We start from the raw sequence: 25,579 nt of genomic DNA on the forward strand, positions 1-25,579 counted from the left end.
ATAATATTTTATAGATATGCTATACATGCATCTATAAACACTTTAGCATATAGAAGGAGACTATATGCTTAAAAATTATGTTTACAAATGCATATTGTGCTTACAGAGTAGTCTGAAATCTTTAGTATACCAACTTCAGATAAGTGAGCAGACTTGGCTCACTATTTGGCAAGAAACAATAGATGTCTTCTTCCCACAGTTAATTAATGCATAATAAACAGTTATTAAGGATTTGTAAAGTGTTTAGAGATTAATTAATATCTTTAAACTATTTATTAGCCACCTATAGGTTTTCATTTACAATAATAAAGTGTTTTTGCATCACTAGCTAAAAAATCAGCAGCGCTAACCGTAAAGCAGTAATCGTAAACATTAGTTCTGTTAATGCTAAGGCTAACGCTAACTCTAACTCTAAGGCTAACTTCAATTCAAATTATAAATGCCCTTGAAAAACTACAACCTTATATCAAGATTTGATATTGACATTAAATTTTACAAGTTCTGTAATGTTTATACTTTATATGTCCGTGTTTTTTCTTCCTGAACGTTTCTTCAGAATAAATTTCTTGCGTTGTGAAGGAAACTGAATTACTGCGTCTTCAACCTTTTCAAATTAAGAGCGTGAATATGAGCACTTAACTAATTGAACAAATTCCTAACAGTCGATAATCAAAACTTCAACACAGATGTCAAACGTTATTCACTAGAAAGGTTACAAAACAGTCAACTGAATTGGTGCTGAAAAAGTATTTTGAGGACGAAAACCATGTTGCATTTTCACAGAATTCCTGCAAAATAAATTAAAGTTTGTGGTTATAACGTGATAGAACATAAAAATGGTTTAAATACTTTGGAAGCACACCATATTTTTCACACTAAAAGTGGAATAAACTTCATAATAAACTTTATTTTTACATCTCAAACAGCCGCCCTGTAACTAGGGGTGTGTCTGGTTTCTAGGTCTTCTGTAAAAGTCATTTTAATCCAGCCCATGTTGTAATCTTCTATAATAGACACATGACACTGCTGGAATAAGTGACCCCATGACCCAGATTTTCCACAGTGAAGAGCTGCACTCGCATCACAAGACTCTCGACTCGATGAGGGGACTTTCCTCGGACATGTAGGTCAGTCAGCCAAGCCCCCGACTCACGAGGAAACCGATGTTCGAATCTTTGCGGGACGCGTCCGTCTCTCCCTGCTTCCCTCTTTCCTTTGGAGTGTCTGTTTTTGTTTCAAACGCAGGAAGTGAGATCACCCCGCTGGATTTGTCCTTGATTTAAGATGACTTCATTAGTTTGGTCGATTTCCCCTGAGCTTCTTAGCGTTGAATCTGGGAAATTTTTGGATTCTTTGTTAGGTTTCAGTAAAATGTGGAGCCAAATAAACTTCTGGATGACTTTGCACTCATGAGGAAATGTCGACACAGATCATGTTACGATAAATAAAACAAGGGAAAAGCTTGAGTTTAAGTTATTCCGTCTCAGTTTTTAATAGTAGACAGCATTGTCTGCACCAACAGTCAACAAATACATAAAATATATTAAAATGCCAAAGAATTAAAATGAAAACAATGTAATGAATGCTAAAGATGCTAAGTTATTAATTTAATAGCTCAAGATTAAGATTGGGAATCTCATAATCTCATACTCTAGCAACATTTTTGGACATTTAATCATGTTTTTTTTTTGGGACAAATAAGTTTTAGTTTTAAGAATTTTGCAACTTTTGTATGAATTTAAACTTTTATCCAACATTTTTGTTCTGCAGAAGCCCAAGAGTTGCTTGTACACTTTGATATTTTCTACCTTTAAAGAAATAAAAATTAACTGTTTTTTTGACAGGCTTCTGGTTCTGAAGAACCTCAAGATCCAGTTTAAAACTGGTTCACCTCATGAGTTTATTGGCCTTTTTGTTGCTGATTAATTTTTCTGAAATTCTAAAGTTGATTTCCCACCTGACAGTCCGGAAGACAAGCGCGTTTGTTTTGGTTGTATTTACCCAGAATGCTTTAGTCCACTTACATGTACATATGCATTCGAACCACACCAGAGTTCACTTTAATCAAACCGAGACCGAGGTTTGTAGATGGATCAGAGTTGGCTTTTTTTGGTCCGCTTCAGAGTTTGAAATGAACCGGACTTTCTTGTAGGCAGGTTACAGTTCCCTCTTTTCTGGTCCGCATCAGTTTGATTTTGCTTTCACATCTCCCCAAACGAACTAGACTAAACAGCGCTGGTGTGAAATTAGAGGGGGGTGAAAAGGAGTTAAAGTTTCGTCATAATATTTTGTGGTACCATTGTGATGATGATAAAAGTGACTAGAGGAACTATTTATTGTCATTTTTAGGTAACTTTAGGACACCAGTCACGTAAAGAAATGTAATTTTAACCTTTAACCTTCACACAATTTCTCCACTTAATCAAATTTTAAAATTTATTGGTGTTTCTTGAGCAAACAGTTGAGAAAATAACTACCAACCCCAACAATGTGAACAGTTTCAGGGTGTCCAGACATCATTAACTGGAATTTATCACAACAGAGAGAAATCTAAATGCTTATCTTGATAAAGTCATCTCTGAATGACAAACGATAAATAAATGCCCATCTCTTAGTGAAATCACCATAAATATGGTTGTATTGTGGTTTAAAGTTGAGCTAAAAAGCAGCCAATGTCTAAAGAAAAAGAGAAAAGTATGAATTGGAAGAAAATCTGCTGGCTTTAAGCTTCTTTTCCATACTTTATGTTGAACGTTTAGAGAAAACCGCCCATAAAAGACAAGCTTCCTTCACTTTGATGCAGAGATGTTGCGGTTGCTCATGTGAATAGCAGTTAAAGTGGTTGATCTTGACGTATTCGTCACTGTCTGCTTGAGTTCAGCTGTCAGACAGATGTCTTCTCTGTTCTTTGGTCGGTCCAGACCATTAAAACCAGCAGAAAACCCCCCATTCAGTTCTACGTTTGCATCTGTCAGCCTAACGATACCGCGGATTACGCTTCTCCTCAGCCTGGTTGGTGGTTATTGAGCAAACAAAAGAGACGGGAATCAAACTTCCCATGGGTGCGTGCGTCCTTTCGCTCGCCTCCCTGTGAAGTCGGCCGACAAACAAACTAATTTGTTTGCTTTGCTGATGTCGCCGTGTGGCGTGTTTGGGCAGGCGGAGCTTTTCATTTTAGCCTGACACACAACACTTTGAACTCAGGTGTCGGTGAAGCAGCTGCCAGCAAATCGGCTGCAAAATGTGCATGTGAGCGTGCACGAGAGAGTGTGTGTGCATTAGAGAGTGTGTGTGCACGAGAGTGTGTGTGCGCACTTGTGCGTTTGTGTTAACAACAAAGGCAGCAGCAAAATATCAGCATACACCTTCAGCCTTTTGTCTTCAGAGCAGCTGGAGCCGCTCCTCTCGCTAACCAGTGAGCTGCTTCTGGCTGAGTGTGTGTCTAATTAGGAAACTGTGTGTGTGGGTGTGTGTGTGTGTGTCGATGGAGAATGAGCAACGTGTGATCACGAGAGGAGAGGAAAGTTTTTTTAACTCCTAATCACTCAGAACTATGCTTGGTGAGTAATTTTCAATCTGTTTTATGAAAGTTTTAAAAGAAACTTTTAAAATTATTGCTTTTTTACTTGTTGCTCTTATTTCTTTCACGTTTCTGAAAGTCTCCGGGTTATTTTGTCTTTTTTCCTGTGATGTCACGCCGCCCTGCTGACCCTGTTTTCAGAGCTGCAGGATGATCCTCGCAGCTGTTTCTGGATAAACAGAGGATGTAAGCGCAGCGTGCTGACGTAGGCGTGTGGAAACCCCTCACTGAGAAGGATTTAACCCGCAGTTTCAACTCCTTAAAACGACTCCATTTAAACTATTCAGAAGCAGCAGCACTTCACTGAAAGGGAAGCAAATAAAAGCAGCTGTTTGGCCCAGTTATCTGTGTATTTGTAGCTACTGTCTACATTAGAAATCTTTGTCTAGATATTGCTAGTATTGACAAGATACAATTTTGCAATTGCAGTGTTTCCAATTAACAGGAAATTAAATTAAAATCACGTGAATAAGCGCGATAGAAATCATGGCCGTGACTGATACATTCAGGCCCCCAAATACTTGCGTGTAATTTTAGCAGTATCTGAGAATTATTCGTTTTGAACCAAAATTTAAACTGAAAACCAGAGACTTTGGTTTTATGTAAATATTAAACTGCTTCTCCAGCCAACCAAGCAGATTAATTTGAGCAGAAACGTCAGTTCCTCTGGTTTCATTCATGTTATTCATCAGCTGCCATGTTTCATGCTGGACTTAATGGATTCTTTCTGCTCGTTAATGAACTGACCGCTCTAATAAAGTCGCGTGTTGCAGACAGATTCATTTCCTCGCTGCTTTCATGAGGTCAAACCCAAACTGAGACGCCAACTTCTCCATCCTCACCTTGGTACTGGAGCCCGGTTAGCGGTTCCGATTCTCCAGATGTGAGCTGTAAATCATTTGAAGTCAGGATTACAGTTCAGGTTTCGCACTGTATTTATGATTGCGTAAATATGGCGTGAGAAATGATGGTTAAACTTTATGGTCTAAACGTGGCGCTTAGCACCTGGGTTAGACTCTGGGTTGTTTGTCTCTGTTGTCCTTAGGAAACAAATTTTAACTTTTAAAAAACAGCTAGAAACTAAAAGCAGAAAGAAATTTCCGGTTTTTGAGCGATTCTTGATTCAGGATTTGTCTGTTCATCTGAAATGAGTCTATCTGAGCTCTTTTCTTCTGCCTGTGTGACTTTCAGTCCTGGCTCAGCTTGTTGTTTCTCTAAACACCTGCTGCTTCAACCGCCATCGGATCCTGGGGTGTGTTTGTGTTTTCCTTTCCCTCGTTCCTTGGGTGTTTCCTCCAGGCTCCTGTGGGACTTAAATTATACTTTTTATGTGAGAAACCTCGGCTTTTTCTTCTCCTTAGTGATAATTAACAAGACTCTTTGAAATGATTAAGCCTCACAATTAGCAATAAATCAATTAATTGCACGATAAATTAAAATTAGACCCAGTATGAAGTAGTTAGTTTGCGCTACCTGCCACTTAGCCTGTATTATAGCTGTATTATATCATTTTGAAAGCTACTTTGGCTACAGAGACTTATTAATCCAATGTTATTATTGTTGTTTTGTTTTTTTATTTATATATATTTAAAAGGTTTTCCAGTTCCTGTGTTAAATATTCTTTAGAAACTAAGGTTTATTGATCTTTGAGAGAATGTACTTGCATTGCCATTTTTATTGTAGGAACTGAACATCGTTTCAAAATGACTATGGGTAAAACAATAATTTTGAATTGTGATAAGAAATTATAAATAAGAATTAATTTTTCTAACATATAAAATGGGGAAATATAGAAAAAGTACTTATTCCCTCTGTTGTTGCTTTTAATGCTTTTCATATTTCAGAAGCGAGGTTTTAGATTTGTTTGGCACGCCACCATGTAAATCTTGTTTTTCGTCTTCAGAAACTAACCCACTTTAAGATGTCACACTGTGCATGCTCAATAAAATTAAATTATTATTACAGTAATTCCTTCCCTGCTGTAAGATGCAAGATTTATGCTATTTTTTTTTTTTTTTGCCACAGCAGGATCCCGTCACAAACATCCCGCAGAGACAGCAGGCTCTGCTGTGGATCCTGCATTTATTAGATCCAGACTGTAAAAGGATGGATGGAAATGCAGGCAGGTTTTTAAATGTTTCACCTGTTGGCTGACATATTTGGTTTGATTCTGAACCAAAACTGCAACATTTGCTTTACTTTCGGCTGCTGCTCTTTCTCAATGCACTGTGTCAAACCAACCAAACCCTTTGAAAAACCTGTTCCCCTCCTCGCCTGTGGGGGCGCTGCACCAAAAACCATGGAAGGAAACAACATGAAAACCTCTGAAGAAGACAATGAGCATGACTTTCTTCTTCTCAAAATGTAAACAAAAATGGAGGAGCGTCAGATTTTAGTGGTTGGAGGATTTCTGCTCTTCTTTGGTAAAGCAGCCATTTCTCCCGCTAGTGCTAGGCTAACATGTTTGCTTTGGTAATATTTACCCAGAGTGCCCTGTGCTGTAGTCCACGTTTAGAGCGGTCTCTGGTCCGGTTGGCGTTCACATATGCATTCGAACCGCAGCAGTGTTCACTTCAACTGAAGACAGATCGAGGTTTGTAGACGAACCAGAGTTCGTTACTCATTCTGACCTCAACAAACCGGAGTTTCTTGGCAAATGGACTGGAGTTTGATTAAAGTGGACTAAAGATGGCTGATGTGAATGCACCCTAAATGTCTGCTAATCCTCTGATGCTAGTGCCTTGGCAACAGGGCTAACAGATTACTGGGCTGAGCACACAGCCTTGTGGGACGCCCACCAGTAATCATGTTTCTGTTGTCTGCTGCTAAAATGTGTAACTAATTTAACTAGTTTGCTAAATCTACATCCAGTTTCTTTAAATTTCAGCACTCCTAATGATCAGAGACTGGTAGTAACTATTACATTTACACAATTGCATTTACTTGAGTAACATTTTTGAAAAAAAGTACTTTTAGGAGTATTTTTACTATGCTTTACTTTTGCTTGGGTAATTTTATTTTTGGAGTATTGCTACTCTGGAGTAAAATTTCTGGATTCTCTGCCCATTGAATGAAGAGCAAACATGTTTTAACCAAAAATTCACCAGAGACACACATGCAGTTTTAGTCCTTTATTGAAAGAAACTGATTTGGAAATAATTTCTGTTGTCTGATTTTGACATTTGTTGTTACGTACATGAATTATTGTCATTTTGTAATTATTGTCAAAAATACCAAAATTTGGACTTCCAGTCTTATGTAATTTTTAAATATTAAAATATTAACAATTTGATCAGTTTCTCTGTGCATTAGTAGACTTTTTACCAAATACTTTTACTTTTACTTGAGTAATTTTTTGGACAATTGCTTTTTTACTTTTATACACTAAAAATATGTTGAAATAGTGCTACTTTTACTTGCATACAGTTTTTGGATATTCTGCCCATGTCTGAGAAAATAATGATTAATAAACACAAACCCGTTCAGAACCGACATTTCTAGTGTGAAAACATCAGAATAAAGTTTATTCTTTAGGAGCCACACAGATGCAAAGCTCCCAGCCTCCATCTTCCCGTCCTGGTCTTAATTTTCTCCATTCACCTTTTCCCTCGTATCTGCGTCTCTCGTGTCTCCAGCGTGTTTGCTGCTGCTGCCTCTCTTTCCTGCTTCTCTCTCTCTGTATATGGTCATAAAATCTCAGCTGGCTGTTTCAACACAAACCAGCTTCCCACACTCACATTCTTCTGCACCGGGACGGTTGTTTAGCTGAGAAACGGTCCACCCAGGGTGTGAGTGTTTGCAGAGTAAGTCTCATGTCTTAACTTCAGTATAATGATTATCATTTCTGTTAATATCCTGCTAATCTTTACTCATCTGGACCCAGGATGTCAAACTGATGCAGAAACTAGCAGCAGGGTTCTTTTGATGCGATGTTGGCAGATAAAAATCTTCGTATCCTGTCCAGTTCTCTTCCTCAGCTCTTCTAACAAATGCATACGTTTTCTGGCTGATCACAGAAAATAATTCTGATTTTAGGCATTACCAGTTTTTAAAGTTTTATGCCAAAATATATTAGGGATGCAATTAATGATTAATTTTAGTAATTGATTAGTCTGGCGATTAATCAGATAAACATTTTTTTCATTTGATAGAGGAGCCATGTTGTGATGACTTTCTGAGGGCGGAGATTCAGAAAGAGCAGGAGTTTCTTAAAGAGACAGAGACCTAATTTCAAGGCATTTAATTGGGAAGTAAAATGTATATATAAAATTTTTCTAACATCTGAAGGTAACATAGATACTTGATTGTGCTGTAAAATGATAGTATGTGCCTGGAAAGCTCATAAAGCTGCCCTTTGGAGGCAGCTTGTAAACTGTAACTGACCTGAAACCAGTTACCAGTTTCCTCCTGAACCAGTTAATCACAGACTATGAGAAAAGTCCAGACCTCCAGTTTCTGTTTCTCCTCCCAAACTGAAGCGTTTACTGGTCTCCTCGTCTCTGCAGGGTGTTAGATTCCCTATCGGAGATGATAATTACCGGCTCCATGCCACCAAACGCTCGCTCGCTCCCTGCAGCGGCGGCGCGGATGACGTCAGGATTGCTGATCCGAGCCAGTTAGTCGTGTTTCTGTGTGTTTAAGAAGGATTTGTCAGGTCAGCCAAGCGAACAGCTTATTTTCTGTGTTGGACAGATCTGGTGCCGGTTTAGTGTCACTTCGCTCTCATTTATCCGTCCCTCACTGCTTAAATCAGACTGAGCTCCTCACTGTGCGCTCCTCTCACTTTCAGCAGCATGAATCTTTTCTCTTGTCAGTTTTAGTTCTTAGAAATAATCAGGCAATTCATACTTTCTTTAAAGAAACCTGAATAAACAGCAATGAATAATCACTGATCATCTATTTGCCCATCAAATTTGCTTATTATCAAATTAAATGTGCCATAAGGTGCCAAGAAATTGTACCAAAGATCCTAAACTTAAGCCTAAATCTTCCTGTATTTCCTGATAAAATAAAAAAATGATTTTTTGGTTCAGATAAAAACATGTTTAGGAATAATATTTAGTATATTTTCTACACTGCAGCTCTAAACCGTGCATGTTTAACATTCACAGCGGCTGCTTTCCGCTTCAGGGCTTCTTCTCCTTTCTTCACTGTCTTATTTTTTTAATTCTTGCACATTGAATTCAAATTTCTCTGCAGCTGCTGACTCAGCAAGAACTTTTCTATAACATCCGAATTCATCAGGTTTGGGAGTTGCAGGTTGCTGCTGGCTTCCCCCTCATTTATCATGACACTGACAGAGTAATTTTTAAAAAAATATATTTACTTCTTCTGTGTGCCTTATTGTATTTATAGATGTTTATGCGTGCAGCGTTTGGACAATTAATAGATTGTATGCATGCTGCAGTGCATCGTGGGAGTACAGTGAAGGAACAAAGACAGCAGACCGTCTGTCAGCTGAAGTTTTCAGTCATTTCCATACAACTAGAGGTCATTTAACATTTTGAACAGCTGCCAATCCGTCCTGGACGTCTGAGCAAAGGAGAAAAAGTCTCCATAAACAAAATGGCGCATTGAAATTTAATTCTAATCTTAATGATCAATAACCTTTGGAGTTTAGATGCTTTATTATAAAGCAGAGTTCATTGGTTGGGAGAAAACCAAACTCATACAAGCTGTCAACCTTGGTGCAAACTGGGTTATCAATGGAAAGAATCACTGGGCTGGAATGGTCTAGTCAAAGTCCACCTCTCGGCCTGATTGGAGGTGTTAAGAGAGCTGTGCAGAAACAAATGTCTGCAACTTTCAATGAACTGAAGCAACATGGCACCTGCTTTTTGTCCAAATAATGTTTATGAAAAATTGAGCCAATATCAATATTTGATATTAATACGGCTGTTATAGCCGATAACCGATATTTACTGGTATTATGTATTTTTTCCCACACTTGTAACTCCATACAGCGCCTACATTACTTCTCTACCTTTGTTAAACGCACCGTAATCCATAACTATCGATGTCCATCGGGACCAATAAAGTATTTCTGAATTGAATGACCAACCAGAAACACAAAATGGAAATAAACATTTTAGTGGCCCAGTTTTCCTTATCGTTTGACCCAATTCATAGTTACAAACTTTGCTGGATGGTAAATTGTCCCTGAAATTATTGCTGCAAACAATAATATTGTCATTTTGAGACTATTTCCAGCCAATTAAACTAATTTTCCCAGCATGCTTCACTAAATTCCCTTATAAGATTGTTTTTTACCCCAATATTTGCTCTTCGCTGTTGTAAGGAAACCCTGTTAGGTTTAAAATTTGCTCTTTATTTCTTAGAAACACTTGTTATTGTTCTTTAAAACTCTTTAAACTTCTGCTGCTGTTGTTTCCTGAAGGTTTGTTGATCATATTTTCAATAATCAGTGCGATTGGATTCAGATGTGCGTCGTTCTGTTTGGAAATCTGCTGATTTGTCACTCGATCAGCAGCTTTGAGCTGAATTAAATGCACAGTAATAATTCATGTCCCAGTTCTCCTGCAAATGAACAGCACCTTCTGGTTGGGGAAAATCAAAATGTTTGAACTCTGAGTGTTTTCTCTTCAAAAGTCTGAACTCAGTTATGTTTATTTGAGTCATTGTTTCTTTTTCCTAATGAGTTTTATGAGTGAAATTTGAGGAATGTTGTTTTTCCTGCAGCTTTTTATGACCTTAAGTAAACTTGAAGTCATGTTATTCTGAACCCGGAAGTGTTGGTTTGATTTAATCTGCATGGTGAAACAGGTTTGATGATTTAAGGAAAGTAATCGTCCCTCTTTCTCTCTCTCTTGCAGGTGACATCACACAGAAGGGCTATGAAAAGAAGCGATCCAAGCTGATTGGAGCCTATTTCCCCCAAACTCCAGGTGAAACAAACTTTCTCTCTTCATCTTCTGCTGCTGTTCTGATCTGTGTGGGTTAAAAACTGTGGAATATTTTGGTAAATAATTTAATGAGTCACTTTAATCGCTAAAATCAGATTTTGGATAACCATGGCAACAGTTGCTGCCTACTGCTGCTAATGTAGTTTCCATCAGTGCTAGCTTACAGTTGGTAACACCAATGCTCTTTTTAACCTACAAGTTAACATTATTTTGTCACACCAGAATGTTTCAGAAAAATGAACAATAACCTGAGTAAGTAGAAGACATAGATCAAATGTTTTATTTTATTAGAAGAGAATCTATCCAAACAAACATGATCCACTATGAAAAAGTAATTGTCTCTTACACCTAATAACTGCTTTTTGCAGATTTTCTTAAAAATAGCCCCATTGGAGGGTTTTAAAAGTTTCTGGGTGTTTTTACACAATAGTCTGGTAAATCTGGTCAGACTGAGGGCCAAAATTGCAACATTTTGTTACATTTCTGCTGCTTCACTGAGCCAAACCAACCTGTTCCCCTCCTGGCCTGTGGGGGCGCTGCACCAAGAACCACTGAAGGAAATGACACAAAAACCTCCAGAGAAGAAATTGAATGCAACTTTCTTCCTCACCAAATGTAAACAAACATAGAGTAGCGTCAGATTTCAGCAGGTGGAGGATTTCTCTTTTGTTTTTTGTTGCAAACCATTTCTGTTGCATGTTTGTTTAGGTTGTATTTACCCAGACTGCCCTGCTCTGTAGCAGAATTTCCTCTAGTAGGAAGCAGAGTTTTTAGGCCATAAAACGGCCACCATCTTGTTGAAGAATGGTTTTGTTTCCCATATGGATTTGGAGTCACACTTTCCAAAAAGTTCAACTTTTGTCCATCTGATATTTGGCCAAAAATTGTAAAAATCCTTTACAAATTAACAAAGAGTGCGAGTGATGATTGTTTTTTTATTTTTATTGAGCCAGGTTGGTTTTGCCCCTAAGAAATACAGTAAATACTGTTTTGAAAGCTTCATTGTGTCTTTATGTTGGGTATATTTCTCTCTTTTTCAACTCTTTGTTGATATGAATAATTTAAATGTCACAAAAAAGCAAAAACAGGAAAAAAGGAGAGATTAATTTTTTCCATAAGTGCCTGTATTCTCTACAAGCCCACATTAAGCCCTGAGTATTGTTCTGTACCTTTTTATTGTAAATTGAATGCTTTATTTAAAAACATGCCCTGCTGTGCAAATGTTGAGTCATAGCAGAGAAACTAGTTAGTCTGAAAATAATCAGGAAGTGGACATAAAGTAAGGCAAATAATGTGAGTCAAACTTTAAAAAACCTTCAGAAAGGCAGGAGAACTGGTGAAGAAAATCAGGTTAAAGGTCACAGGGAAGTAAGGAAGCAAAATATTTTAAAATCCAAACTTAGATTTACTTAAAAATACCAAAGAGGGAAAAAATCTTTTTGCTGATTCATTCTTTACTGGGTAAATAAACTCATTTTATTGTCCTACTAGTTGCTGCTGAATGTAGTAAATATTTAAAAATCAGCTTTTGTGTGGTTTTAAAAACAGTTGACTGAAGTGGCCAGCAGAGGGTGCTACATCACCCTTCTCTTACTTCCCATTGACTTGCGTAGAAATGTTGATCTCGCGTCAGTCTTGGTTGTCAAACTTGAATGTTTTCCATGTGCTGCAAAAAATAAAATAGTTTACTTTGATAAAAACCTGAATACAAACTGAGCTGAGTAGTTGGAAGGAAACAACAAAGCTAATCTATTTATACGATCAAATCTTCAATCTTTGACTTCGATCTATATGTGGTATCACTCCTGTTAGCATTTTCATGTTTATCTATCTTTTACTTTGACCTACTTTCTGATTGCTATTGTTTGTAGACCAGTAATAACTGGTTGGCTGCTGGGAAACTCTTACTGGTTCTAGCTACCAACAGTTACCAGGAATGAAACCACAGGAGATGGATGTGACTCAACACTGTGTGACTGATCCAGCTGGTTGATTACCTTCATATTTGCATTGTAATTATGCAGCAGAACTGAACAACCTTTTTATTAACTATCAAGAATGAACGATGTCATTCTTACAGTAAAGAAGGTCAAGGTTTCCCGAAAAGAACCAGTTGGTCCAGATTCCTTGGATTGTTCTGTGAAGGAACAGTCAGAGGAATTAATCTGTCTCAACTACCGTAAGTGAGACATAGAAGTTACATAATAAGTAAACATCTGTTGGAATTAAATACTCTGGGAAATTCATGGGAACTTTTCTGGGGGGCTTTGAGAATCAAGGCCCAAATACCAACATTTTTACCTTTTTCATTTATTTTACTGCTAATAATTAGACATTTTGTTACTTTAATAACTTTTATTAATAAGTACACCAATTATCCAAACGTAGTTTTATTGAAAGAGCCGGTATTTCCAGACTTTCAGTGAAATCACCACAGGTTCCCAGTGTTGTGACCAATGGTGGAGTTTCATGGCCCCATGTTCAAACATTCAGTGTTTTTGAACCATAAATGTTGGTTATGCAGTTTGTTAGCTAATAAACTGTAAATTATCTTCTATTCCCTTTTGTATTGGTTGTGAACCAGGACTTATAAGATATGATACATTTGGAAACTATATCATAATGTATCGGTTGTATCGTAATATCAGTGTGTAGAATATTTACATCTCAAACGACTGGACAGCAATAATTGTTGACTAATAGTGTTATAAACTTGCATTTTTCATTCTAACACCATATTTAAAAGTCTCACACCAGCAGATTCTCACACTTTGCACCAATTATGTTATCCAAAATGCTAAAGGTCACAGAGTGATGGTAGCATAGACAAGAAAAAGACCCATAAGGCCTCTGTCTAAAGATTTTCTACAATCGTAACACTCAAATAGAGAGAAAAACCAGATTCATAAGAAGAGGTAGGATCATCTCTTCATGAAAAACATGGCAGAGGTGCAGCATAACTTAAGTTATCAACTAAAAATTCAGATTTTTCTGCCTTTCTGCAGGTGTAGAAGCAGACTTCAAGGGTGTTGATGTGTATTCTCTCTGCTTCTCTCTGTCAATTGATTTTATTTGTTTAGCACATTCTAGCAACAAGCAGTTCAAAGCACTTTGTCATAAAAACACAAAAACAATAAATTTTGTCGCGTGCCATCATCAAAATCATCAATACGCATTAAATATGTTGGTCAGTGCTCCATTTATTATGGTCCAGAAGCAGCACTAAACAGTTGGGTTTCTAGTCCAGATTTTAAGGAACTTTGTGTTCTCTCCTTTACTTCTAACTCATTGTTTCCCTTTAAACCTTTTTCCCACTTTTCTCCCTTTATTTTCTACCTCTGCATTCATTACAAGTTAAATAGACCCAAAGCAATTTCTAATAAAGCTTTAAAGTGCAGCATCACAGCGAAAACTTGTCAAAGTAGATTTGTTGGGTCCCTTTGACATTATTTTGTATTATATCACAATATATACAATCTCTGTCAGTTTTTCCCAATATCATGCAGCCCTAATTTGGACCTCACATCAAATTCTAAGAACCTCTTACTCGTAGAAATTGTTTATTGCACTTGTGCAACCACATTTACTTCCAGTAGAGTATGAGTGTATTAAAGAAAATTACTTTCAAATGTTTGTTGTCACAGCAGTGAAAACTGGTACAAATTGAGGCCTGATTGGTTTGTAGATGGTACCACTTGGTACCCACAAAGAGGCGGATCCAGAAAGATGAGAACTGCAACAGTTTGAATTGTCAAAGGGGGAAAATGGCTGCCAACAGAACCAGTATGCTGAGGAAGATGACCAGTATGTGTGTTATGTGAGCTGGTGATAAATCATCACCAGTTGACTGGTTTTTCTAATCCACCAGAGATGGATGGTGCTGAGTCTATGAGGAATGTAGACGTCCTCATAGACGTGGTGGTTTGAAGTTTGAGGTCACAGTGGCACCATCAGAGCTATTACTGGAAAACAGTCTCCTCTGTCTGTGTGCATGGAAATACAGTCAGGGAAGAGTGCATGTTGTCTTCGAGTTTGGGAATCTCAGGAAGTGCTTTGTGTTCAGGAATGAGGTGAGTGGGAGGGAAAAATGGTTGGTATTCACATTGAAGCCATGTTGGGGGGGGGGGTCCCAAATTCGCTTTGAGGTGGCGGATGACTCAAACATCTTCCATGAACACAACCACACAACACAGAGGATGTTTCCATTACTTCAGAGAACATTACAATGGTTGGACAAACCACACATCTAGCCAAAACCTTCAGTGAAACTTGCTCCTGAGGGGTATCTTCTGAGTACCAACAGACCGAGACAGATTATTAAGATTCATAAGGCTTAATTTATCCCAAATGGGCAAATACAGGAACACAGAGGAGTGGTGTGTATAAACTTGTGCTTGAATTTAGGATTAAAAAGTTTACGTGATTTGATTTTTGGACTTGGGAAAATTAACAAGGAAGAAATGATCAAGACTCATTTTAAAGATCCAAAGAAAAAAAATATTAAAATATTGATATGAGGGACGACTCAAAACTTTAGCAATAAAAAGTTCTGCTTGAACTGCTATAGTCCAAGTCTGATGTATCAACAATGAGGATTTTAATAATGTTATTGCTAGACATCATCACCATCACTTCACTTTATTGTTGACAACTTAATGGATCAAAATAGCAGACCTTTCTTTTACAAGAAAAAGCTTGGGTTTGCAAGTCGGATGTCCTGAAAAATGCCTCGTCTGACACATTTATAAACAAGCAACAGTCTAATGACATGAAAACTCCAGTGACCCACTCAGCAACTACATGAAGGGATTGATCTCGGTTCAGAACACAAATTTGATAAACTGGCAATAAGCCTTTACAGTTAAGTGGATCAAAGGCTTTCTTATGGCCTCTCTTAAGAAACCCTCTACAGTTTAGCTCTTCCATTCTCCATTTTCTCAAAGTAATTTGTGTTTTAAGAGGTATAGTCTTTCAAAAAATCTAAATTACACAGAATGTGGAGAGCTATTGAGAACAAAATAGCAGGATAGTAGTTGGTTTGTCCTTGGTCAGTTTGATATTGTGGGTTTTCTCTTTGTGAGTGAGGTCTAAAAATATATTATAATTGTATGTGATCTGAGAGGATGTGAGCACTACGCTGGTTTCCTGCTCTAATTTCCAGTCCTTGGCACTTTCCATGTGTAAAAAGCTGCTAAGCTGTGTGGACCAGTTTTACCAGTGGCTCAATGCCATACTCCAACATTTTGCACCCTACAACAGCCACAGTGTATGTTTCTAATATTTTCTTTCTGTAAGATATGTAAATTGACTTCACCAAAACCAGGCCAAGCAGTAACAGCAGATTTTGGTTGATAAAAGTTGTATTTGGTCCAGATGCAGAAAGGGTGAAAACCATCAACCTGCATTCAGGTTGAAGATCACAATAGTATGTTTACATGCCCTCTGTTCCAAATCTTAAATATATATATTCTTTTTAACCAGAATATACATTTAATGTGTACAATAATTTTATAAAATATAAAAAAATCAGATAAATATGGTCTCCATATTATGCGCCTCCAAATTATGTGTTCATAATAAGTGGCAAATACATTTCCGCGAATGCATTAACAGCGGACTAATTTTTTGTTTAGTGTTTTATATGCATTTGCTTAATAATAATAATAATAATAAATTTTATTTGTAACGCACCTTATATTTCAAAGAAATCTCAAAGTGCTACAGAGACTAAGAAAAATAAAAAATAAATTGTAGAGCTTACAGTAATACATCTTGCACCAAGTGGTACCAAAACAAACATTAAAACTAACAAGTTAAAACAAAACTGACAGTTCTAAAAGGCCTGTTTAAAAAGATGAGTCTTAAGACCTTTTTTGAAGGCCACCACACCTTGTGGGGCTCTCAGGGACTCTGGAAGGGCATTCCAGAGCCTTGGAGCTACTGCCTGAAAAGCCCTATTCCCCATAGTGGCAAGTTTGGTCTTAGGTTGATGCAGGCAGTAAAAGGAGGTGGAGGAACGAAGCGTTCGAGAGGTAGCGTGCGATGAGAGCAGTTCACTGAGAGCCAACTCACTTGGCTTCCCATAAATTATTTTTTCTGGATAAATTCAAAAGCACTAATCATAAACATTAGTTATAGTTATGGTTAGTTAGCTATACCAAAGCTGTGTTTAGCAGAAGCTAATGCTGAAGCCCCAACATCAATTCAGATTATATCTGTTCTTAAGAGACTACAACTCTAATTTTCACATTATAATTTACATGGCCTGTTATGTAAAATTCTACTTGAAGCTTACATATCAATCTCCGTGAGATCAAACTTTAATCTCTGTGTTAAAATTTAGTAAAGTAGTTTAGATATTTGTGTTCATGCTCTTATTTTGAAGTTGGTGAAGACTGTTGATGCAGCATTTCTTACCCTCATGTTCTCTCTTTTAAGAAACTTGATTGAGCAAATAGTAAGTATGTAACAAAGGAACAAATTAAGTGAATAACCAGAGGTATTAAAATGCATGTAAAAATTGAATATCTGTGAATTGTTTTGAGTCCCTCCACATTCTCCACCCATAATGCAGTGTAGCAAATGTTTATTCTCTACCCAGAATGCATTGCTGTAGAACTACAGCTTATATTTCCTACAGTAATCAGTTTAAGGCAAAATCAGCAACAGTTAGCAAAACTCAAAAATAAGCTAACTGAGTGAAAAGTCTGTTACAAAGAATGACTTCCTAAAGCACAACCGTAGAAACAGGTGTGTAATTACAAAATCGACCCTGTTGAGGTTGTTACACCATGTCGCGACGTGTTGCCATTGACCAATATGGCAACATGGTTGAATTTAACACTTCTGCAGTAGTTCCAGCTAAATATTGTGTTGATATATATGTAACAAATTTTTGCTGTTAGGGTTTAGGGCTAGCTCAGCTAACTTTTAGGTCGTGTTGCACACCACTGTTGGTTACTCAGCAATCATACAGCTAGGTAAGTACTTGTGAGTTTTTATATAGTTGTTTATTTGATCTCATCCAACAACAACAACTTGTCAGAATGACTCACATTTTTCCTCTTATTTTGGTAAAGTTACAAACTAACACAGTTAAAATTTACAAGAATGAGGATGGACCTTGTTCTTTGAAGCCACTCCTACCTGTGGAATGAGGCAAAGCTAGAAATACCATCCTCATCCCAGCTGTATATGTTCTGGTGAGGTTGAGCAACTTCAGTCATTTCTCCTCATTTAGTTGTCTGGTAAGTGACAGAGAAAATAATGGCTCAAGGGATTCAGCTGGAGCGAGAGAGGTTCTGCTGCTGTCTCTGCACCAATCTGCTCAGGAATCCAGTGACCATACCTTGTGGTCACAACTTCTGCATGATCTGCATCAACAAACGCTTGGACTATGAAGCACAGTCAGGCATCTACAGGTGCCCTCAATGCAGTGAGATCTTCATATCAAGACCTATGCTGGTTAAAAACAGCATGATAGCACTTGTAGTCGAACAGTTGATGAAGACTGAAGTCCAACCTGAGGTTCCAGATAAATATTGCAAAGCTGAATCCATAGATGTAGATTATAATTTTTGTTCCGAGAGGAAGGTGAAAGCCGTAAACTCCTCCGTGCCGTGTACGACGTCCTACTGCGCCACACATCTCCAGCCTCACAATGAGGTGCCTCCTTTAAGGAAACACAAGTTGGTGGAACCAACTGCAAGTCTCGAGGAGAGCATCTGTCCTGTGCATCAAGAAGTGATGAAGATGTTCTGCAAGACCGATCAGCGTTGCATCTGTTACCTCTGCTGCAAGGACGGCCACAAAGGCCACAACAAAGTCTCCATGTCCGCTGAAAGGACGGAGAGGCAGAAGGAGCTTCAGGCGGTTCGGTCAATGATGCAGCTGAGGATCGTAGAGAAGAAGAAAGATGTGAAGACTTTTCGGCAGGAGGAAGATGCAGTAAGTCACGCTGCTGATAGTGCACTGACTACTACTGAAGTGGTTTTTACAGAACTCATTGAGACAATAGAGGAAAAACTCTCTCTTATGAAGGACAAGATGAATTCTCAACAGAACACTGAACTGGGTCGCTTCAGAAAAGTTCGGAGTAAGGTGGAGGAGGAGATTATGGAGTTGAACAGGAAAGATATTGAACTGGACAAACTGTCCCGCACAGAAGACCATATTAATTTTTTGTTGAAGTTTCCATCATTGTCTCGTCTGAGTGTCCCTAGAAAACAGCCAAGCATCAGGATCCGCCGCCAGCGTAACTTTGATCGAGTTCCTGCCACCGTTTCAGAGGCCAAAAGGAGACTGCACAAGGTTCTTGATGAAGAATGTGAAAAGATTCTGCTTGCAGTTAATGTGGTCAGGGCTTTGCCTAATATGCCTCAACCAGAGCCTGAAGAGGACACCAGGAAGCGCAGACCTGACGTCTTACAGACCAAACCAGAACCAGAATTAGAACCATTACCTGAACCAGAACTAGAACCCTTACCAGAACCAGAACTAGAACCATTACCTGAACCAGAACTAGAACCATTACCTGAACCAGAACTAGAACCATTACCTGAACCAGAACTAGATCCCTTACCAGAACCTAGCTTTTACCTTCCTATGGAACGTAGAGAAAAGTTTTTAAGAACTAGAGAGAACTTCCTAGAACATGCCTGCCAGGTCACACTGAATCCAGACACTGCTTTCCAAAAACTGTTGCTAACTAAGGAGAACAGAAAAGTAACATTTGTAAGCGAAGAACAGGAATACCCCAACCACCCAGACAGGTTTATTTACACCTGGCAGGTCCTCAGTCAGCAGAGCCTTAGTGGCCGCTGCTACCTGGAAGTGGAGAGGAGCGGGAAGGGAGTCATGGTGGCGATGGCTTACAAAGGCATCAGCAGAGCCGGGACCTTCAGCGACTGCATGTTTGGGCAAAACAGCACCTCTTGGGGTCTTGATTGTTTCCAGAATAGTTGCGAGTTCAGACACAACAAGAACAAGACTCCCATCCCGGGCACATGGTCCTCCAGAGTGGGAGTGTACCTGGATTATAAAGCAGGTATTCTGGCTTTCTACAGCGTCTCTGAAACCATGACTCTGATCCACAGAGTTGAGACCACATTCAACGAGCCGCTCTATGTTGGACTCTGGCTCTCAGATGGAGCAACTGCTGAGATCTGCAAACTAGAGTAGAGTGGGAGTTTTACCACATGAGCCACTGGTGGGTGACTGATAATTCGTCAATGACTCTATTATTTCCTTCCTCCTCTTCTGTTGAATTTTTAACTTCAGAGTTTTGAAAGCCATGTTCTGCTTCATGAAAGATGTTAATGTTCTCACATTTGAAACTGTTCCGTTAGAACTTTACAGATATTTTGTGCAAAACACAGAAAATTTATTTTTCTTTTTTCAACTTTTTCACTTAGATTGCTTTCTTCATTTTAATATTTTTCTTCCGCATTTTATGAAAAAAATTACTTGGACTTAAGTAAAAAAAATATATAATTTTTTTAACACTTGATTGTTTCTGTTTTTTTTTTTTTTTTAAGTCAAATTCTTTATTCAGCTGCTTTGGTGTCTATGTGCAGATTTACACACCAAACTTGCTTCAAAATAAGCTGAACTATGCAGTAAAACGTAATTTCTCTATCTGCACTTTTTGTCTTCTAAACAATAAAGGATGTTTCCTTGGAAGTAATAGATTTATCTCTAAATGTTAAGTTTTGAACTTATTGCACAGTGAATTTATTTTTCAAATGCAGTTTCTATTTTATTTTATTACATTCCATGTTCAGAACTGTGCAGTCCAACATGTTGCATTAAATATAACATCAAAAACTAGTTTTCAAGTTGGTTTTATCCTTCATTATAACAGAGAAACATGTAAAACAAACATGAAATTGTTAAAAATACTTACCAGTAATAGTTTGGCCGTAACTGTTAAGTATTCATTTTATCTGGGAGAACATTTACAAACTGTTCTTTTACACTAAAATACTTAATTCTTAGACATTAAAGATGGCCCAAAACTTTTGCACATTACAGTTGATGTGTAATTTGTTGTCTTTTGTCTGTTGTTGACTTTTGACATGAGGAACTTGAGTATCACATTCCTTTTGAGGCATGTAATATATTTTCTTGTCCTCCAGTAACAGTCACTCAGACATTCCCTTCCTTATTACAGAAAATTATCAGCTCAATACTTTCTGGGCCTGATCTTTAAAAAGTTTGCTAGTATAAAAACAGGTGCAGCTTGATTGCATGTGCAAACTTGATCTACAAACAAGACGCAAACAGGATTGCAACAGCAAAATGACCTGCATAACAGACGCAATCGATTTAGTTTGCATCCTTTTATGAATATTTAGAACATATTCTGCAATTTTTTACACAATCTTTTTGAGACAAAATGCCATGAATAAAAAAATATATTGTTTATGAGTGAGAGCTGGTGGTGAGTGCAGTCTGTTTGGGAATTCTGGAACGGATGCTTTTAAATAGCTTAGTGTGTTAACAGTAAAACAGTCTAGCTTACCTTACAGGAATATGAATAAACAAACCACTTATTGGAATGAAGTTTGAACAGTTTGAGTCATTGATGGCTTCAGTTTGAGCGTACTGTTAAGGCTTGCTCCATTTGGAACAGGTTTAAGCATCATCAATGCAAAATCATAATGAAAAACAGTTTTTCTTGAGCTATTTTATCTCTGCCCAGACACAATCTCTTACTTTAGTAGTCCTGATGGGAACTTTAGCCGCTCAGGTGAGAGCAGTTGTTACCAGAATAATCTTCTCAGCATGGGCCACATGTCTTCTTCCTCAGGGATCAGCAGCCAGAGACAATGTCTGTTTCTTAAGATTCCTTCTGCAGAATTCTGAATAAAACCTGGATCTAGGCTTATTTCTGCATGGATCCAGAGTTCCTTTAGGAAGAAGCCAGTGAGGAAAGGGGTCAGGGTTGTTCCAACCTTTATTAATATTATCTCTTGGTTTTGCATTGTGGAAAGGCTTTTGTTTTTCATCTGATGATTCAGATTTGGTTGCCACCAGTTAGCAATCCACTGGTTCTGTCAAAGGACTGGGCAACTGGATTTGATGCCTTCTCTTTGGTCTGTTCTCTGTCTAAATGTTCAAAACTGTGACTGTCTTCTCTTCCTATCCCTGGATGAGCACATTTCCCATACAAACTGATCAAGTCTATGAAGTGTCATGGTAAGGTTCCTCGTCCTGCAATGCCATGCACTGCAGGACCTTTTATGGATGTTGTTAATTAACAAAAACTTAAAGGTGTGGTCATCTTTATGCCTCTGAAGATAAGCATTTCTCAACCGGAGGTAATGTTCTCTGGGTGGCTCATCCTGCAGAACATGGAAAGCATCAGAAGAGGGTCAACCATGGCTCAGTGGGTCGTCTTGTAAGTCGGGAGGTTGTGGGTTAAATTCCAGCTTCCTTCCATGTTGCCCACCAATCTGTGTATTGGTATATAAATGTGAGTGCGAATGGGTAAATGTGACTTTAATGTAAAGTGCTTTGAGTGTTCAAAATGACAGAAAAAGTGCTATACAAGTTTGGGCCATTTGCCATTTTACCAGAAATAGCAGAAGCCTGATGCCTGTGTACAGAACATGCATCTCTTAAAGACTGACAAAGAGCTGAATGACTCTCAAGAATCTCAGTAGCAAGAGCTTTTTTGGAAATTAAACTCCTACCTGTGACTTTCCAAATACCGTAAGCTTCAATTTCTCACAAGAAAAGGGAAAAAGGGTAGATCAAGGAGACAGCATGCAACCCCTTGCAGATGACCATGAATCCATGACAACTGATTATCTGGGTCAACTTGCTTGATGTCCCTAAAGAAGCATTCAAGTTGGTGAATACAAAGACAATGATAAATTAAAGCTCCGCGGAGCCTCAAGCGGCCCTCGCAGCCAAGCGCCGCTCAAGCCTATAGCCACCGCGGATGTTCCAGCACCGCCTCCCGCCGGCCACCGCCGACGCTCGCGCGCCGTCCTCCACGCGATCCGCTTCGATGCTTTCGGCAGCGTTCCCTGGCCATGCACCCCCAATCTGGAGCAGATTGGGCCATGTGGCAAGGAGATACAGCTGTTTGATTAACCTAGGGGGCGCAGTGGAGTGAAATTGCAATTAAACTCTATTGGGCTCCTTAGAGGTTAACAAGTGTCACTCATAAAAAGTCTGGTGCAAATCGGATGATGCGTCTGTGAATAAGAGACGATCGTATGCATATGGCGAGGGACAGCCATTTTGTCACGCCCCCACGGGTCAGCAGGCCTTTACAGAGTTCATCATCATCTCATTTTATGTCAGTCTGCACAGGGTTGGAATCCATGACACACCAACATGTTTTAGAGTGTAAAAGTAAGACATACAGTAGAAAAAACAGGTCACTTCCTGTCGGAAGTGGGCGGGGCTAAGGTGATGTCATCAATCGACCACCTAACTGTGATGAGGACTGGTCTATAATGAGACATAGAAAGTCTGATGCAGCTGTGACCTGGCATTTGGAAGTTATTTCACATTCATGTTTCATGCTGTATAGTCAAAGTTTGGGACTTAGCCACGCCCCCACGGGTCAGTAGAGTTCATCATGGGAGAGTTCATCATCATGTCATTTCATGTCAGCCTAGACCGGATGAAACCCATATGACTTAGAGAGTAAAAGTAAGACATACAATAGAAAAAACAGGTGACTTCCTGTCGGAAGTGGGCGGGGTTAAGGTGATGTCATCAACTGACCATCTCAATGTGATGAGGGGTGGTCTGTAGTCAGATATAGGAAGTCTGATGCAGCTGTGACCTTCTATGTGGAAGTTATTGCATCTTGATGTTTCATGGCGAATAGTCAAAGTTTGGGACTTAGCCACGCCCACATGCTTTGACATAGAAAAATTCCTACGATAACTTTTCATCTTTAATGTCTCAAGTCTCTGCTGACTGAGTTTGAAGTCTCTATCTGAAAAGCTGCAGGAGGAGATAGATCAGATGTGATGTCTATGAAAAAGAGGAAATGGCTGATTTTGATCCAAAATGGCCGACTTCCTGTTGGGTTTGCACCATGGCTCCAAGAGACTTTTTTGTAGGTCCTGACATGATACACATGTGTACCAAGTTTCATAATTCTAGGTTAAAGCATGGCTTGGGGCTGATCATTTAAAAATTTCTAGGGGGCGCTGTAGAGAAATTAGGCCACGCCCATCAACGACTGTTATGGATTCCTGTTCGGGCATGGATAAGGATGCATCCTAGTGAGTTTGGTGCAGCTGGGCTGAACGATGTGGAATCTAGAGCCAAACGTATGGCGGCGGCGTTACCTCTGCTTCGCCGCGGTCCCACGGCCACGCCCTCTACAGAAGACTCTTGGCGCTTTAAAGCAAGTGAGACTAACATGTTATCTGTCATCCAACACAGAATCATGTTGATTAGGTGCAGTGAGCCAGAAAGGCAGCTTTCCATGGAAAAAAAAGCACTTCCTGTTCTGAGGGGGCGGGGCTTAGATGACGTCAGACTATGACAACATAGGATCGTAGGGGACCCTACCAGGATCACTCATGTCAAGTTTGGTGCAGCTGGCCTCAAAATTGTGGAATCCACAGCCAAACGTAAGGACACGGCGTTTAGGGTCACTTCGCCACGCCGCCACGCCCACCTGCTGTATTCAAATGAGCTTGGCTTGGAATCCTCAACACACCAACATGTTTTCTGTCTGTGGACACAGTTTCACCTCGATTAGGTCAAAGGGGTCAGATAGCGACCGTTCAGCGTAAAAAATGACACTTCCTGTTCTCAGGGGGCGTGGCCTAAGTGACGTCATCATTTGACCGTTGGGTATTGTAGAGCATCCCATGATGATCAATCACTGAAAGTTTGGTGCTTCTATGAGTTTTTTTCAAAGAGTTATAACAGTTTGATGTTTCATGGTGAATCGGTGACCTTTGACCCCCGGAAAGACCCCTTCAGCAAGCCCGAAAACGCAAACCTACGATAACTTTGGATCGGCCATGCCTTATGAACGATCTGACCGAGTTTGAAGCCGATCGATCGAAATCCCTAGGACAAGTTCGATCAAATGCGAACCCTGCAAACGCCCAAAATCGGGTCAAAATCGGAACTTTAATCCAAAATGGCCGACAATCTGTGATACTTGCACTATGACATTAATTGTAAATTCTGAGTGTTTTGGGGAGCTGTACAAGTGTACCAAGTTTCAAGTCTCTACGATAAAGTAAGTGAATAGGAAAGGGTCCTTTGAAAGTTGCCAGGTGGCGCCCTTGAGCCGTTTCTTTAGCGATTTTTCTGGGGACCTTAAAATACGTAAATTTTACACGGGCTCTATGCCCCCGCCAAGTTTGGTGAGTTTTTGAATATGAGAAAGCCCCCAAAAAGCCAATTCTTTTGGCACAAGAACTATAATAAGAAACAGTACAGTTACAATAGGCTCTCGCAGCGCTTAGCTGCTCGGGCCTAAAAAAGGGACAGGTCCACCTGGAAGGTGATTCTGGTTCCCGTTTTAGGAAGGGTGGAGATATTTGAACTTATCTTGAGAAAGAAAAAAATATTTCTCATGGTGTAACTTAAAGCTATTCAATGTGTGGATGTTTCTGTCACTAAGGGGCAGCATAGAGTCAAGATGGAGGGCAGAGCGAGCCAGATTGGGGGTGTGCTTGTTCCTACAAGTCTAACATCCGGTGCTTTTCGTTGCAGTTCTCTGCAGCAGAGTGTTGCTGGGCACCATGAAACAGTCTGACCTCCAACACTTGCCCTAGGATCTGTGGAAGCAACTTGGGAAAGTTCAAAAGTGGGAATCTGTATAATGATTTCTGGAAAGATTGACTCGGCTCTAGAATCCTGCTGTAAGTTATGCTGGCTGTTGGCCAGTGTGCAGGCATTCTTTCTGACTTACATGAAGTCCTGCCTTTTGGGATGCAGCATCTTTATCCTCACATGCCTTAAGATTCTCAGTCTCTGCTTCAGCTATCTGTATTCTCATCTCAACTTTTGAGAGGTCAGGTTCTGCAGCATTCTTTCATTACAAAGTTCTCTGAACCGCCACCTGTAACTGAGAATACCT

The 25,579-nt window shown here is 39.1% G+C and overlaps 2 protein-coding genes across 5 annotated transcripts in view; both read left to right on the top strand.

Moving 5' to 3' along the window:
* The window catches only part of LOC106906506 (disco-interacting protein 2 homolog C), a 159,305-nt gene that overhangs the window by 69,537 nt on the left and 64,189 nt on the right, over positions 1-25,579 (top strand). For 3 of the 4 annotated variants that reach the window (XM_088014518.1, XM_088014514.1, XM_088014515.1), the window contains exon 2: positions 10,414-10,485. In XM_088014518.1, coding sequence (XP_087870644.1) covers positions 10,414-10,485 — 72 coding nt within the window. Of the gene's footprint in view, positions 1-3,354; positions 3,561-10,413; positions 10,486-25,579 lie in introns of those variants that run through there. The other variant, XM_088014516.1, reaches the window with a different exon arrangement.
* Positions 17,607-20,935, top strand: LOC148154533 (tripartite motif-containing protein 16-like). Its single transcript, XM_088014520.1, has one exon. It carries the CDS (start codon positions 17,770-17,772, stop codon positions 19,681-19,683), a length of 1,914 nt encoding a protein of 637 aa, XP_087870646.1. The 5' UTR covers positions 17,607-17,769; the 3' UTR covers positions 19,684-20,935.

This window comes from Poecilia mexicana, unplaced genomic scaffold (genome assembly GCF_051168715.1).
Source record: "Poecilia mexicana isolate PSO_F unplaced genomic scaffold, ASM5116871v1 scaffold_17, whole genome shotgun sequence".
Taxonomy (NCBI): domain Eukaryota; kingdom Metazoa; phylum Chordata; class Actinopteri; order Cyprinodontiformes; family Poeciliidae; genus Poecilia; species Poecilia mexicana.

Coding starts and splice junctions, on each gene's coding strand:
- LOC148154533 (XM_088014520.1), top strand. CDS start 17,770: ATGGCTCAAGGGATTCAGCTGGAGCGAGAGAGGTTCTGCTGCTGTCTC.